Here is a 16,287-nt window from a genome sequence, read left to right on the forward strand (position 1 = left end):
CCCCCCGGGCGCCCCCAACTTGGGTCCCCTCCTGTGAAGTGGGCGGCGCTCACTGTGTGGATGAAAGAGTTGCGGGGGAGGGGCTTGGCCAGGAAGCGCTGAACATTGTTGCTGGTCTCCTGAGACACCCAATCATTGACCTCCTTCATGTCCTTGGCTCCTCCCTGCAGCGTCTTCGGACGCACGCCGTACTGCTGCTCCACCAGGTCAAAGAACTCCTGCTTCAGACGGATTCCTGCAACAGAGCAGTGAGGAGGAGGCTCAACGTGAGGTCACTGAGGTCAGACCACACCTCCAGGTGACCTCTGACCTCTGTGGAGCGTATTAAACCCTGCTGAAGCTCAGCTTCGGTTCTAAAACTCACGTCGGGTCAGACACAGGCGTGCGGCCAGGCTCAGTCCTTTCCCCGCCGTCTTCACCGAGGCCAGCAGGTCCTTCAGGGTCCTGTGGAGCTGAGGGTCCTGCAGGGTGTGGTACCTCAGGGCCCGGTGCAGCTGTCGCTCGGCCTGCTCCGACCCCCCTGTGGAGACCAGACGTCACCGGGCTGAAATCAGAGACCCTGCAAAAATCAACCGTCAAATCAAACGCTCGTCTCATCGTCATGTGGTCAGGGGCGGGGTCAGCGCCAGGGTCAGCGCCAGGGTCAGCGCCAGGGTCAGCCACACCTTCGTTCCAGGTCATAGTTCAAACCGTCTGAACTTTTCAGCCTTCAGCCTCGACTCAGAGGGAAATGGAAACAACGGTATTTAGAAGAAGAAGAAGAAGAAGAAGAAGAAAAGAAGAAGAAGAGGAAGAAGAAGAAGAAGAAGAAGGAGAAGGAGAAGAAGAAGAAGGAGAAGAAGAAGAAGAGGAAGAAGAAGGAGAAGAAGAGGAAGAAGAAGAAGAAGGAGAAGAAGAAGAAGGAGAAGAAGGAGAAGAAGAAGAAGAGGAAGAAGAAGGAGAAGAAGAAGAAGAAGGAGAAGGAGAAGAAGACGAAGAAAAGAAGAAGAAGAAGAAGAAGAAGGAGAAGGAGAAGAAGAAGAAGAAAAGAAGAAGAAGAAGAAGGAGAAGAAGGAGAAGAAGAAGAAGAGGAAGAAGAAGGAGAAGAAGAAGAGGAAGAAGAAGAAGAAGAAGAAGGAGAAGAAGAAGGAGAAGAAGAAGGAGAAGAAGAAGAAGAAGAAGAAGAAGAACCGACGTCAACGTTACCAAACTATGAATCTGTTTTCTGCCCCCCTTGTCCCCCCCGTCCCCCCCTGTCGTTGGTGTGTGTGGTGTCTTCACCCATGGACAACTGAGTCAGAGCCGCAGACACACTGAGGGGCGCGAGGAAGACGTTGGTCGCAGCCTCACGACTCGCCAGGGCGCGGAACAGGTTGTAGCCGAAGTCGGAGGTGGCGGCGCCCATCTTGGTGGTGGGCGTGGTGAAGAGCTCCACGTGGTCGTCCTCACCCCCCGTCTCCTCCTCCGCCCCGGTGTCCACCTGAGACAGGAAGAACCACACACTGTGAGACAGCAGGTTTGGTTGATGATCAGAACCAGAACCAGAAGCAGGACCAGGACCAGGTACCTGAGCCTGGGTGAAGGTCAGGATGAATCCAAACACCAGCAGCAGACTTGTACGCCTCATGTTTCTCTCCAGACACGTGGGAGGAGAACTTGGTCGGTTCTTCAGAGTTCCGTTCAGTCCTGCCAAGACCAGAATCCTGCAGAATCACGTACAGTGCTGTGGTGGCGTTTTCTACAGAACCCGTGAGCAGAAACCTGTGCCAGACCCAGACAGGAATGTTCTGGTTCTCTGGGTTCTCTGGTACCGATGCTGTATATCACTGAGTCTAAACCAGAACCAAAGCCTCTGCTGAGAACAGAACTAACAGATCGGTTCTGGCTCAGAGCTGGAGGTAAGAGTTTCACATTTAGACCAACGTCCACTCTGATCCTCAGAGTCCAAACAGTTCTGAGTGGGTCAGAGTCCAGTCCCCCCTCCCCCCCCTTGTTAGTGACTCAGACGTGTCCGACAGTAAAATCACCAAACGACATGTATTTAAAGGTTAGTGGAGACAATGACACGAGTTCAGTTACAGCTGTTTAAAAAACTGCCAAACATCAAAAACTGTGACTTTAAAAAGAACAAAACTGTTTTTAGAAATGTGAAAATCTCACCCTCTGTCCACGTCGCTGCTCTCTCTCTCTCTCTCTCTCTCTCTCTCTCGCTCTCTCTCAGACTTTGCTCCGCCCGCGGGGATGCGCGTGTGCCCGTGGGAACGCGCACTAGTCCCCCAAAAAAAATCATCATCTTGAAGTCGATAAAATCCATGTTCTTAACTATGGTCTTTGTCGCCCTCCAGCGGAGACTCGAGACATTACACAAATTCTTCTGGGTCTGGTGTTCGGTTCGTCTCGTCACTGTTTCCACAGGAAGTTTATAATAAAGTTAGAAAATGCAGAGTTTATTTTTTTGATTTGTGATTTGAACCTTTTTTTCATTTTAATTCTGTCAGAAAAAACAGGAAGTGTTGAACGTATGGAATGTGACAGATTCTAGAACTGATTCTGTTCCATTGACCTGGGGCTTCAGGCCTGACCCTAACACGTCCAGTTGTGGGCTCAGATCTCTGACCTTTTGACCTTTGAAGAATGAATGTGATTGGTTAACAAACACAAACTTAGGGGGTCAGGGGGTCAGGGGGGGGGCTGCCGTCAGACTGGACCACTGAAGATAAAACGCTGCAGCGACAGAAACTTCAAACAAACTTCAGATTATTTCTCAGAAATTCACATTTTTTTTGTACTGAATCAATTCATTCTCAGGTTTCAGCCTGCGCTGCCCTGGAGGACAACAGGGGTACTGCCTGTAGCTCCAGGAGGGTCTGACGTTTGTGTGACGTCATCATCAGTACTGCGTCAGTGACAGTGAAGACGAGCTGTGTTCAACCTGTTAGAGTAGAAGAATCAACAACATGTTTAAATTTCACTGATTATTTCTCAGTAATAAAAACATTTTTACACTCCTGTACAGGACTTCCATTCGCCTTCCCCCAGCAGAGGGCAGCAGAGGGCAGCAGAGGTGTGTGCAGTTCCTCCAGAGCCTCACACCACAGTTAAACAAACAGCAGAGCCGCCGTGAACGCGGCGACGTTTTCTACACTTTTCTCAGGTGTTTGTGGGTGAACTCACTGTGGGTGACGTTGGTGCTGACGTCATCGTGTTCGATGTCTGATGACGGTGAGAGGAGCGACTGAAGGAACTCAGGTTTTGAAACCAAGTGGTTCAGTAAAGTACGGTGGCCGTCAGAGACCAGGAAGAGGAGAAGCAGCAGAGCGGAGTTTCTAATCTGTTTTATTGTCACGAGATCGTTTACTACGTCACTGATCTGTCACATCGACGTGATCTCCACGTTGTTCTCAGCCATCGTTTCATTTGTTAAAATATTAAACATTTCCCATTGAACTGCCGTCGTCCTGTGGTTCATTTCTACCTTTTCCTTCTTCATTGTTTTTGCTCCGTCTTTTCGTCAAACATTTGCTGTTTTTAACTGACAAACGCCTTTTACTTGGATATATTTATTTTTTTCATTTCAGTTCTAGATGTTTCTGATGTTCATTTGTTCAGTCCTTAAATCTACTTTGGAGTTTCTGCTAAATACCTGCAGAGAACTTCTGCCTGTGGCCCCTCCCCCGACCTGGGAGTCTGGCTCCACCCAGTCCTGGACTGAACGGCCTGGATTCACTGGTTTTCCACATTATTGTGTGTGTATGTGTGTGTGTGTGTGTGTGTGTGTGTGTGTGTGAGGCATTTAACAAACCTGTGGGAGAGAGAAGTGGAGCAGACAGAGTTCTCAGTGTGACTCTGACAGAAGACCAGACGGACGTCTTCATCGTCTTCATCGTCTTCACCCCCCCCCCCCCCCCACCCCCCTACAGTCATGGCGGTTCTTCCTCTGAGGGTGAAAATGCTGCGGCAGGTCTGGAGGATGAAGGACATCTTCATCCTGGTCTGCAGTCCCTTCATCCTGCTGCCACTGGCCCTGAGCACCAAGGTGGGACACACACACACACACACACACACACACACACACACACCAGGGTCCGGTTCAGCTGTGAGGTCATGACCTGTTTGACACACATGGTGAGAATGAACTGAAATCAACGACTGAACCAGTGTTGAACCACAGCAGATTATTCCACACTGACAGGTTTATAGACCAGAGAAAAGTCACAACCAGACCACGACCAGAGTCAACAGGTTCTACTGCAGGTGTTTAGTCAAGTTATTGGACACTGTGTGTGTGTGTGTGTGTGTGTGTGTGGCTCATTGACCAATGTTGGCAGACAGTTCTCTGACTGTCCATGTCAGTCACTGTTGTTGTTCTGTCAGTTATCCATTGATCATGTGGCAAACATTTACCCTGTTAGTCAGAGCTGAGAGGACGGAGAGCGCCCCCTGGATCAGGAGAACCTCAGTGAATTAGATTTAACAGATTTAAAGTCCATGGAGAAAATCAGAGATTTTAGTTCAGACCAAAGTCCATGGAAAAAATCAGAGATTTTAGTTCAGACCAAAGTCCATGGAAAAAATCAGAGATTTTAGTTCAGACCAAAGTCCATAGAGAAAATCAGAGATTTTAGTTCAGACCAAAGTCCATGGAAAAAATCAGAGATTTTAGTTCAGACCAAAGTCCATAGAGAAAATCAGAGATTTTAGTTCAGACCAAAGTCCATGGAGAAAATCAGTGATTTTAGTTATTTTAGTTCTTTTAGTTCTTTAGTTCTTGTGGTTTTACTTTCACACTCAGGTTGACGTTGTTTATATATTTAATGTTTCAGTGACACACACTGATGGCCGTCAAGGTTAGTGCAGGGTCCAGTAACCTTTTCCCAGAATGCCTCACATTTCTTCTTCAAAGAATGGTCCTCACAGCGTGTGTGTGTGTGTGTGTGTGTGTGGGTGGCGCTCATTGACAACGTTTCGCACACAGTTCTCTGACTGTCCATGTCAGTCACTGTTGTTGTTCTGTCAGTTATCCATTGATCATGTGGCAAACATTTACCCTGTTAGTCAGAGCTGAGAGGACGGAGAGCGCCCCCTGGATCAGGAGAACCTCAGTGAATTAGATTTACCAGATTTAAAGTCCATGGAGAAAATCAGTGATTTTAGTTCAGACCAAAGTCCATAGAGAAAATCAGAGATTTTAGTTCAGCCCAAAGTCCATGGAAAAAATCAGAGATTTTAGTTCAGACCAAAGTCCATAGAGAAAATCAGAGATTTTAGTTCAGCCCAAAGTCCATGGAAAAAATCAGAGATTTTAGTTCAGACCAAAGTCCATAGAGAAAATCAGAGATTTTAGTTCAGACCAAAGTCCATGGAAAAAATCAGAGATTTTAGTTCAGACCAAAGTCCATGGAAAAAATCAGAGATTTTAGTTCAGACCAAAGTCCATAGAGAAAATCAGAGATTTTAGTTCAGACCAAAGTCCATGGAGAAAATCAGAGATTTTAGTTCTTTTAGTTCTTTAGTTCTTGTGGTTTTACTTTCACACTCAGGTTGACGTTGTTTATATATTTAATGTTTCAGTGACACACACTGATGGTCGTCAAGGTTAGTGCAGGGTCCAGTAACCTTTTCCCAGAATGCCTCACATTTCTTCTTCAAAGAATGGTCCTCACAGCGTGTGTGTGTGTGTGTGTGTGTTCTTACGTGAATGAAAACAGCCTCTGTGTTTGGACACAGTCGGCTCCACCGTGGCTTCAGCAGCTTCTCAGCAAGAACTGTTTCCATCTTCTCACTTTTCTCACTCCAGAACGATCTCAGAGAGAAGTTGGACCTGGAAAAAGTTCAGCTTTTTGACACATGACTGTGTATGGGACAAGACTAAGTCAAATTGTCACTTCCTGTTTATATCTGACAGTCATCGTGATGTGGACTCACCCGTCCAGCAGGTGGCGAACATCAGAGGTTCTGTACCCCCCCCCCCGGCCCCCCCCCCCCCTTTATTTGACTACACACCCCTCATCTGAAATAAGAAACCGTTCTGTGTTGAACAGTTGGACGTTGACCTTTGACCTTTCAGCTCTGGGTCAGAGCATCTTCTCACACTCCAGTTCCAGGGAGATCTTAAGAGACTTTTCATCGACGGATCTAGGTTTAAGGTTAGCTTAAACGCTAACGCTAATCCATGACGTTGCTATGACTGTTAAGCTAATGTGTGAGAAAGAGCATGCTAACAGTTAGCCTCGTCCGGGCTTTTACATCATGTTTTTAAAGAATGTTTTTATTTTGAAGTATTTGTAGATTGTACCACAGTAAGAGTACTGTACTGTATACTTGTACTGCAGTAGTAGAAGTACACGGTCACACATACAGTCCACCAGAGGGCGGTCCACGCCTGTCCACGTCCTGTCCTCGTGGCGGAGGACAGGACGTCCCTCAGCCGCTCAGACTGATGACAGACAGGTTTGTCCAGACTGATGACAGATGAATCAGACCAGTGTGGACAGAGAGGTCAAAGGTCATCTTAGTCACTGTTTCTCTTTGTTTTGACAAATAAACAACTGTGTGTGTCTGTGTGTGTGTGTGTGTGTGTGTGTGTGGTCCCACAGGCGGCCGCCTGTGCTTACGTCATCGCCCTGATGGCGGTGTACTGGTGCACCGAGGTCCTGCCGTTGGCGGTGACAGCTCTGTTACCGACCATTCTGTTTCCTGTCCTGGGCATCATGGAGTCTAAAGACGTGAGATTAAACACACACACACACACACACACACACACACACACACACACACACACACACACAGCTCATGTGAAGACCCTAGACTTGTGCTTGTGCGCTGCCCCCTGCTGGCTGCCTTTCCCCTTCATTCTCTTTCCTTGTGTTGAACTGGAGCACCGCCTGCTCTGGTTCCGCAGCAGAGCTGAGGTGACCCCTGCTGGTGTGTGTGTGCGGCTGCAGGTGTGTATGCAGTACCTGAAGGACACCAACATGCTGTTCGTGGGTGGACTGATGGTGGCGCTGGCCGTGGAACACTGGAACCTCCACAAACGCATCGCCCTCAGGGTCCTGCTGCTGTTCGGGGTCCGACCGGCTCTGTGAGTCTACGTACCTCCGGTGACCTGAAGAGGACGCTGGCGCCCCCCCCCCGTGTCTCTGGTCTTCAGCGTCTGTCTCCTCATGTCTCCAGGTTGATGCTGGGCTTCATGGGCGTGACGGCCTTCCTGTCCATGTGGATCAGCAACACCGCCACCACGGCCATGATGGTCCCCATCGTCCAGGCCGTTCTGGACCAGCTCCAGGGTAACGTGGACCCAGAGCCGTCCTCCAGGACGCAGGGACCAACGGTTGTCCTCCACCATGAAGATCAGGGGAAATGTGTCCCACAGAGTCTGGACCCAGGTACGGACCACACGCCGGACGCCGGCGTCTGTGATTGGTGACGGTTACATTAACTGATTATCCGACCGTCAGGTGTGAACGGGTCGACGCCGACGCAGGAGAACCCACAGGAGAACCCACAGGAGAACCCACAGGAGAACCCACAGGAGAACCCACAGGAGAACCCGGTCCCGGAGACACCCACACCTCAGGACAAACCTCCGTCAGACCAGAGCAGGACCCCGTCTGGTGAGTCCACGGTCACTGAGACCTGATCCAGTTCTGACTGTTCTGGGCCGTGGGGTTGACCCGGTTCCCGTGGTTGCGTTGCAGCCGTGGTGTCCGTGGGCTGCCATCAGATGGAGCTGGAGGAGCTGAGTGACGTGGAGGAGGAGAAGAGGAACATGAGCAAAGGCCTCCTCCTGTGTGTGTGCTACGCCGCCAGCATCGGAGGCATCGCCACGCTGACCGGAACTGGACCCAACCTGGTGCTGATTGGACAGATGGGCCAGTGAGTTCTGATCTGTTCCATCATCCTCGTCCCAAAAAATATTTAGACGACAGCACAGATAACAAGGTTAAAAATACAAATATTTACAATAAAAGATCAACCATAAATAAACAGATGAAGTCAAACGGACCCTGGACCCTGGACCAGGTTCAGTGTGGTGACCAGGTTCAGTGTGGGGACCAGGTTACGTGTGTGGACCAGGTTCAGTGTGGTGACCAGGTTCAGTGTGGTGACCAGGTTCAGTGTGGTGACCAGGTTCAGTGTGGGGACCAGGTTACGTGTGTGGACCAGGTTCAGTGTGGTGACCAGGTTCAGTGTGGGGACCAGGTTACGTGTGTGGACCAGGTTCAGTGTGGGGACCAGGTTACGTGTGTGGACCAGGTTCAGTGTGGTGACCAGGTTCAGTGTGGGGACCAGGTTACGTGTGTGGACCAGGTTCAGTGTGGTGACCAGGTTCAGTGTGGTGACCAGGTTCAGTGTGGGGACCAGGTTACGTGTGTGGACCAGGTTCAGTGTGGGGACCAGGTTACGTGTGTGGACCAGGTTCAGTGTGGTGACCAGGTTCAGTGTGGGGACCAGGTTACGTGTGTGGACCAGGTTCAGTGTGGTGACCAGGTTCAGTGTGGTGACCAGGTTCAGTGTGGGGACCAGGTTACGTGTGTGGACCAGGTTCAGTGTGGGGACCAGGTTACGTGTGTGGACCAGGTTCAGTGTGGTGACCAGGTTCAGTGTGGTGACCAGGTTCAGTGTGGTGACCAGGTTCAGTGTGGGGACCAGGTTACGTGTGTGGACCAGGTTCAGTGTGGGGACCAGGTTACGTGTGTGGACCAGGTTCAGTGTGGGGACCAGGTTACGTGTGTGGACCAGGTGCAGTGTGTGGACCAGTGTCTGAACTTCTACCTCTGGTTTCACAGGCTCTTCCCTCAGAACGGTGACGTCATCAACTTTGCTTCCTGGTTTGCGTTTGCGTTCCCGACCATGGTGCTGATGCTGACGCTGGCCTGGTTCTGGCTGCAGGTTCTCTACGTCGGCTGCAAGTGAGTTCTCTCTCAGATCAACTCTGCTTCACCGAAGCTCTTTGACTCCCAACGTAATTCTGCTCCGCTCTGCTCCGCTCCGGACGGCCTCAGCCTGAGGAAGACCTGGGGATGTGGGACGGTCCGGTCGGAAAAAGAACGGGCCGCGTACGAGCTCATCCGACAAGAACACCTTCAACTGGGACGGATGAGCTACGGGGAGGTGAGCGTCCTGTCCCTCTTCATCCTGATGGTGGCGCTGTGGTTCACACGGGACCCTCGCTTCATGGACGGCTGGGCGACGCACGTGTTTAACTCCAACGCTGAGTGAGTAGAATCTTCTAGAATCAGAAAAAACCTGAGCTGACGGTGTGAGTCTGAACGGCAGCACACCTGTGCACGTGAGTCCGTGCACGTGAGTCCGTGCACGTGAGTCCGTGCACGTGCATTAATGTACAGTGGAAAAAGTGGAGCAGCAGGTCAGTGCCTGAGGACAAACAGGAACCAGAGGTGAAGCACAAACACAGGAAACGTGTCCTGGTGCAAACGAGTCGTGTCAACAAGAGCGGCCCTGGACCAATCAGTGACCTCGCCTCACCTGGACGCCTTATCAGGTGACGGGTCGTCATCTGTGATGTAACCTTCTTGAGATACGTTCTGTTCATCGTCCTCTGGCTCCTGGTCAAACCGACGTATTACTGCCCCCTGCAGGCTGGCGTATGTAGGGCTGGGGTTAGGGTCTGTCTTCACCGGGACATTCTGACGTCCAGACTTGGTGAAGACATTTTCAGGTCATGGACTTTTCTGGCCGACTTATCTGTGAACACAGCGTTCAGATCAGTTGTGAGCTCTGACCTTTGACCTCAGTCTTTTCTCAATGAATGTCCTGAAAATCCCGAACAAACACGGCGTGTGTGGAAACACGTCAGTCAAAACAAACACACTCGCCGTCGACCACGTGACCAGGGGTCAGAGGTCACAGTGACTCGGGGACAAACCTGGACACAGACAGGAAGTCGGGTCTGATAAGGAGAGCGCAGCTGTCACTCATTAACACGCTGGTCGTTGTCCAACACGGGGTTCCAGACCCACAGTGTCCTGTACAAACAAGGACCAGAGGTCAGAGGTCAGAGCTGTGTTTTATTTCTCAATAGAAACATCTCCCCCCTCCCCCCCCCTCTCTCTCAGGTTCGTCACTGATGCGACCGTCGCCCTCTTTATCTCTGTCTTGTTATTTGTTCTTCCCTCTGAGCCCCCGCAGTACCTGTGCTGCTGGAGGAGGAGCTCTGACACAGGTGTGTGTCACACACACACACACACACACACACACACACACACACTCAGAGCAGGTGTTGTCAGAGGCTAACTTTGTTTGTTTGTCACCAGAGTCCCAGGGGTCACGAGGCCCCGCCCCTTCTCTGCTCACCTGGCAGGTGACGCAGAAGAAGATGCCCTGGAACATCGTGCTGCTGCTGGGGGGGGGGTTCGCCCTGGCCAAAGGAAGTGAGGTGAGTGGAGAGAGAGAGAGGGCGAGAGAGGATGAAAGAACCACTGGGCTGGAGTCACTCTCTGTGTGTGTGTGTGTGTGTGTGTGTGTGTGTGTGTGTGTGTGCTCTCAGGAGTCTGGTCTGTCTCGTTGGCTCGGGGCTCAGATGACTCCGCTCCAGTCCATACCTCCCTGGGCCATAGCTGTGGTGGTCTGCCTCCTGGTGGCCACCTTCACTGAATGTGCCAGCAACGTTGCCACGGCGACTTCCTCCCCATCCTGGCCTCCATGGTAATATAATGATGATAATAATAATGTGTCCAGCAGAGGGCGCTCCGAGTGCATGATGATGATGGTGATGATGATGATGGTGATGATGGTGGTGGTGATGATGATGATGATGATGATGAAGAACATGATGATGATGATGATGATGATGGTGATGGTGATGATGATGATGATGATGATGGTGATGATGGTGGTGATGATGATGATGATGAAGAACATGATGATGATAATGGTGATGATGGTGGTGATGATGATGATGATGAGGAAGAACATGATGATGATGATGGTGATGATGGTGGTGATGATGATGATGAAGAACATGATGATGGTGATGCTGATGATGATGGATGATGATGATGGTGATGATGATGATGAAGAACATAATGATGGTGATGATGATGGATGATGATGATGGTGATGATGATGATGAAGAACATAATGATGGTGATGATGATGGATGATGATGATGGTGATGATGATGATGGTGATGATGGTGGGGATGATGATGATGATGATGAAGAACATGATGATGGTGATGCTGATGATGATGGATGATGATGATGGTGATGATGATGATGATGAAGATGATGATGATGATAATGATGGTTATGATGATGATGATGATGAAGAACATGATGATGGTGATGCTGATGATGATGGATGATGATGATGGTGATGATGATGATGAAGAACATGATGATGATGATGGTGATGTTGCTCCTCCTCAGTCTCAGTCCATGAGCCTCAACCCTCTGTACGTCATGATTCCCTGCACCCTCAGCGCCTCCTTCGCCTTCATGCTGCCTGTGGCCACGCCCCCTAACGCCATCATCTTTTCCTACGGTCTCCTGAAGGTGTCCGACATGGTGAGGACCACACCCACAGATAAACGCTGCGATCTTTTACACTGATACTGAGCGCCCTCTACTCCCCCTACAGGCCAGAACGGGAGTGGTCATGAACATCATTGGCATCGGCTGCATCAGCCTGGCCATAAACAGCTGGGGTCGACTCATGTTTTCTCTGGACTCCTTCCCGCCGTGGGCAAACACCACCACGCCTCTTTAGCCCCGCCTTCCCGTTCCACAACCGGTGACCACAAACGTGTCCGGTCTCCAGGCCTCGACTCTGAAGTCCAGACTCCGACTCCTGACTCTGGACTTTGACTGAAACCTCATTGTAGTGAAAGGTTTGAATCCTCACACCTCAGGCTGAGACCTGGACCTGAGCCACCGTCTGGACTCGGAGCCACAGCGCTGCCCGGTGGACAGACGGTCTGGTTTTTCTTTGCGACCTCTGTGACCTCTGTGTTTGTTAGAAAAATACTTTTGTATCATTTTCTATTTAAACTTTAACCTAGTCCTGGTTGTTTATATCTTTTGTATCGTCCTCTTTCTAACACTTTTGTTTGGAGTAAAATAAACATAAACATGTGATGAAGTCAGAGCCTGACTCCTGTGGCCACTGCTGGTACTGCACTCACACTGACAGTCACTGGAACGTAGTACTTTATGACTCTGTTGTTTTTAACATCTTTATCCAATTTATTCAAATCGACATCACGACCATGTCAGGTGTTGAATCTAAACAACAACAACAACAGCAACAGCAACAGCAACAGCAACAGCAACAACAACAGCAACAGCAACAGCAACAACAACAGCAACAACAGCAACAACAACAGCAACTGGATTAAAAAGTGTAACAGAGTTCTAACACAACACTTTATTAAACACCACCGAAGAAAAACCTTATTATATCGTACGGTCAGAGAGAGAGAGAGACCGCTGCTGCCACAAATACAGCAGACTGTGTTTGAAGATGATTTTAACATTATTATTATTATTATTACTATTTTAATGTTTTGATTTCTGTCAGGTTTTACTTCAGTATCAGAGGAATTATTTATGACTCATCGTGTAAAGAACTGCAGCTGAGGTTTAACTGACGTCATCAACACGACCACATCTGGCTGCTGTAGACGACCCTGTCAGTCTGACCCTGTCAGTCTGACCCTGTCAGTCTGACCCTGTCAGTCTGACCCAGGTCTACCAGCTGACTAGGTGATGTAACCTGGGACACCACAGTCCCCCCCCCCCCCCCGGGGCCCGTCTTCCCATTCCTCATTAGCTGGTCTATTTACGGTGCCTCCTTGACTCCTGCAGGTCTAAGAGGGTTAGGGTTCTGAGGTGTGATCTCTGCTTCACTGCTCCTCCTGCTGACAAACACCTGAAGCTGCGGGCGGTGTTGGCCGGCAGCCGTTGGTCTGCACCAAACATGGGGAACCACGGCTCCAACCTGGACGACATCCTGTCCCAGGACATGCACCACTGGTACAACAAGTTCATGAGAGATTCTCCGTCAGGTCTGATCACGCTCTTCGAGCTGAAGACCATCCTGGGCCTGAAGGGGATGAACGAGGACGCCAACAGCTACGTGGACCAGGTGTTCTGTACCTTCGACATGGACGGGGTGCGTTCCAACACCTACACTGGGCCTTGTCTGATTCAGCTGCAGAACCTGCTTTAAAATCAGTGATTTTAGTCCAGACCAAAGTCCATGGAGAAAATCAGTGATTTTAGCTTCTGTATTTATTTTAAAGAGCTGCTAACTTGGCTAACTTGGCTAATTGACTTAAAGTTTTAGCAAGTAGAGCTAATGTTCCTGCTCTCTCTCTCTCTCTGTGTGTGTGTGTGTGTGTGTGTGTGTGTGTTCATCATGTACTTCAGTGATACAATTTTGTTGACTTTGTTCTGAAAGAACTGAGCTCAGAGTCAGGTTTTAGTTTGTCTCAGTGGAAACATGAAACCAGATCCATTCACTGGTACCAGGTGTTAAAAACCTCAGTACTCAGGGTCAGTACGCAGGGTCAGTACTCAGGGTCAGTACTCAGGGTCAGTACTCAGGGTCAGTACTGCAGAACATTTTTTCACCTGTCGTTGTTGAGGCCACTGACAGAACCGTTCTCCAGATGAACTCACCAGAGTTCCTGGTACCAAAGTTTCAGAGAAAGAACAGGAGCAGTGAGACCGACCGACCTGACCTCTGACCTCTGACCTGTGCCCTGTGCCCTGTGCCTTCTCCTTCCTGTCTGCAGGACGGCTACATCGACTTTGTGGAGTACATCGCTGCCATCAGTCTGCTGCTGAAAGGAGAAATCAACCAGAAACTCAAGTGGTACTTCAAACTGTTCGACCAGGACGGCAACGGGAAGATCGACAAGGACGAGCTGGAGACCATATTCACGGTAACGACGACAACGACAACGATGACGACGACAACACACTCTGAGCCAGGATATAAAAGTCTGGGAACTTTTTTATTCTTTAGTTCTGCTTTAAAAACATTTTTCTTTGCAGACAGTAATCGTTTTTTTCTAGCCGAGACCTCGGGGTCCAGGGCTGGGACCTCGGGGTCCAGGGCTGGGACCTGGTCCTATAAACAGCAGTTTTCTGCTGTGGCAGTTTAAGACCTGCTTCCTGAAGCTGACCTTCACTATGAGAACTGACGCTGACTCAGCAAAGACCCAAAACTGGACTGGATTATCTCTGCAATTAGACCTGATCTAATCTCCTAAAGAGGATCAGGGACTGGAACCAACCACAGCTTCCTCCAGGGGCCTGGAGCCCACACGGACCAGAACAGCACAGTCCAGTCATTCAGCCCATACTTATTAGTTTCCCCCAGCAGTCTAGGCCTACAGCAGCTGAACCAAAGCGTATCTCTTAGTTCTACCCTGAGTCTGTCGTCTCTGTCTGGACCTGGAGCTCAGAGGTCCAGGTGTTCAGAGCCAGGACTAAAGACCAACAAAAGCCAGACTCACGTGTCCAGTCGTCCACAGGATTTAGTCCTCGTCTGCTCCAACGTATGTTTCACTTCAGATCCATATAGTTCCTAATGTTGGTCCTCACTTGTGTCTCCCCCTGTAGGCCATCCAGGACATCACACGGAACAGAGACATCGACCCAGAGGAGATCGTCTCGCTCATCTTCGAGAGGATCGACATCAAAGGAGAAGGTAGAAGAACACGAGAACCACCAGTTTAAACACCAGAAAATATAAAGTAAAACAACATGGTTTAAAGAAATTCTTTTCTTCCTGACACCTACCTCTGGGTGGCGCAGGTGAGATGACCCTGGAGGAGTTCATCGAGGGAGCCAAAGACCACAAGGACATCATGGACATGCTGAGGAACCTGATGGACCTGACCCCGGTCCTGATGATCATCGTGGAAGGACGGACAGGATGAGAGCACGGAGGGACCTGACCTGGAGACCCTGACCTGGAGCCCCTGACCTGGAGACCCTGACCTGGAGCCCCTGACCTGGAGACCCTGACCTGGAGCCCCTGACCTGGAGACCCTGACCTGGAGCCCCTGACCTGGAGACCCTGACCTGGAGCCCCTGACCTGGAGACCCTGACCTGGAGCCCCTGACCTGGAGACCCTGACCTGGAGCCCCTGACCTGGAGACCCTGACCTGGAGCCCCTGACCTGGAGACCCTGACCTGGAGCCCCTGACCTGGAGACCCTGACCTGGAGCCCCTGACCTGGAGACCCTGACCTGGAGCCCCTGACCTGGAGACCCTGACCTGGAGCCCCTGACCTGGAGACCCTGACCTGGAGCCCCTGACCTGGAGACCCTGACCTGGAGCCCCTGACCTGGAGACCCTGACCTGGAGCCCCTGACCTGGAGACCCTGACCTGGAGCCCCTGACCTGGAGACCCTGACCTGGAGCCCCTGACCTGGAGACCCTGACCTGGAGCCCCTGACCTGGAGACCCTGACCTGGAGCCCCTGACCTGGAGACCCTGACCTGGAGCCCCTGACCTGGAGACCCTGACCTGGAGCCCCTGACCTGGAGACCCTGACCTGGAGCCCCTGACCTGGAGACCCTGACCTGGAGCCCCTGACCTGGAGACCCTGACCTGGAGCCCCTGACCTGGAGACCCTGACCTGGAGCCCCTGACCTGGAGACCCTGACCTGGAGCCCCTGACCTGGAGACCCTGACCTGGAGCCCCTGACCTGGAGACCCTGACCTGGAGCCCCTGACCTGGAGACCCTGACCTGGAGCCCCTGACCTGGAGACCCTGACCTGGAGCCCCTGACCTGGAGACCCTGACCTGGAGCCCCTGACCTGGAGACCCTGACCTGGAGCCCCTGACCTGGAGACCCTGACCTGGAGCCCCTGACCTGGAGACCCTGACCTCATCAACACAGCAGCAGAACCTTGGACTGGACCTCAGATCCAGGTTCCAGAAAGTTCTCCAGGAAGTGTCAGGGGAACAAATACTTTCTGAAACAGTACCAGGAACCAGGGTCCGTCCAACAGAGACACATGGACCTGGTCTGAGTCCTGGTCTCTGATCCTCTTAATGCTGTAAATGTTTCAGCAGCCTGAGCTGAAACTGCTGCCCCCTACTGACTGGACCGGGGGCTGGAACTCAACTAGTGACTCTCTGATTTAGTCCTGGAACTCTGGAAGGACTTTCTCTGGACTCGGAGTTTGACCCCGGTCTGTCCTGTACCTGGGTGATGCAGCAGAGATCGTCTCAGTTCCAGGAAATGTCCTGATTTTTGGTGATGAGAATGTTTTATTTTTATATGAGTTTAAATGTTAGAAAAGAGGGAGGTGGGGGGTGTC

The 16,287-nt window shown here is 50.9% G+C and overlaps 3 protein-coding genes and 1 long non-coding RNA gene across 8 annotated transcripts in view; 2 read left to right on the forward strand and 2 right to left on the reverse strand.

Annotated features, from left to right (window-relative positions):
* serpinf1 (serpin peptidase inhibitor, clade F (alpha-2 antiplasmin, pigment epithelium derived factor), member 1) overlaps positions 1-3,865 on the reverse strand; it is a 5,041-nt gene extending 1,176 nt beyond the window's left edge. The window contains exons 1-6 of one of the 3 annotated variants that reach the window (XM_008333400.3): positions 3,782-3,865; positions 2,140-2,382; positions 1,547-1,665; positions 1,261-1,459; positions 365-520; positions 36-235 (exon numbers count right to left, since the gene is read on the reverse strand). In XM_008333400.3, coding sequence (XP_008331622.2) covers positions 36-235; positions 365-520; positions 1,261-1,459; positions 1,547-1,665; positions 2,140-2,382; positions 3,782-3,863 — 999 coding nt within the window. In that variant the 5' untranslated portion in view covers positions 3,864-3,865. Of the gene's footprint in view, positions 1-35; positions 236-364; positions 521-1,260; positions 1,460-1,546; positions 1,683-2,139; positions 2,383-3,153; positions 3,170-3,781 lie in introns of those variants that run through there. The other 2 variants (XM_025065515.1, XM_017041843.2) reach the window with 2 other exon arrangements.
* Positions 3,866-3,867: 2 nt separating this feature from the next.
* Positions 3,868-12,090, forward strand: LOC103395642 (solute carrier family 13 member 5-like). The gene is given in 14 exon segments (XM_008333402.3): positions 3,868-4,015; positions 6,576-6,704; positions 6,924-7,060; positions 7,153-7,364; positions 7,437-7,592; positions 7,677-7,854; positions 8,769-8,891; positions 8,985-9,197; positions 10,059-10,165; positions 10,257-10,378; positions 10,490-10,619; positions 10,622-10,647; positions 11,373-11,510; positions 11,584-12,090. Coding segments are annotated over 14 exon segments (1,914 nt in total). The 5' UTR covers positions 3,868-3,901; the 3' UTR covers positions 11,713-12,090.
* Positions 12,091-12,772: 682 nt separating this feature from the next.
* guca1d (guanylate cyclase activator 1d) lies at positions 12,773-15,001 on the forward strand. Of its 2 annotated transcripts, XM_008333403.3 has the most exons (4): positions 12,773-13,116; positions 13,742-13,891; positions 14,574-14,661; positions 14,769-15,001. In XM_008333403.3, the coding sequence occupies exons 1-4, from the start codon at positions 12,922-12,924 to the stop codon at positions 14,891-14,893; spliced, it is 558 nt and encodes a 185-aa protein (XP_008331625.1). In that variant the 5' UTR covers positions 12,773-12,921; the 3' UTR covers positions 14,894-15,001. The 2 variants fall into 2 exon arrangements, with proteins under 2 accessions (XP_008331625.1, XP_024921284.1); XM_025065516.1 differs by lacking the exons at positions 14,574-14,661; positions 14,769-15,001 and having other exon boundaries at positions 13,742-14,138.
* On the reverse strand, positions 14,492-16,278 carry LOC112488610 (uncharacterized). Of its 2 annotated transcripts, none has more exons than XR_003052855.1 (3): positions 15,837-16,278; positions 14,754-14,954; positions 14,492-14,632 (listed from the first exon to the last, which is right to left on the reverse strand). It is a non-coding gene; the product is annotated as an uncharacterized LOC112488610 (long non-coding RNA). The 2 variants fall into 2 exon arrangements; XR_003052856.1 differs by having other exon boundaries at positions 14,754-14,982.
* Between the last annotated feature and the right edge of the window lie 9 nt (positions 16,279-16,287).

Source organism: Cynoglossus semilaevis, chromosome 19, assembly GCF_000523025.1.
Source record: "Cynoglossus semilaevis isolate Cse_v1.0 chromosome 19, Cse_v1.0, whole genome shotgun sequence".
In the NCBI taxonomy this organism is placed as follows: domain Eukaryota; kingdom Metazoa; phylum Chordata; class Actinopteri; order Pleuronectiformes; family Cynoglossidae; genus Cynoglossus; species Cynoglossus semilaevis.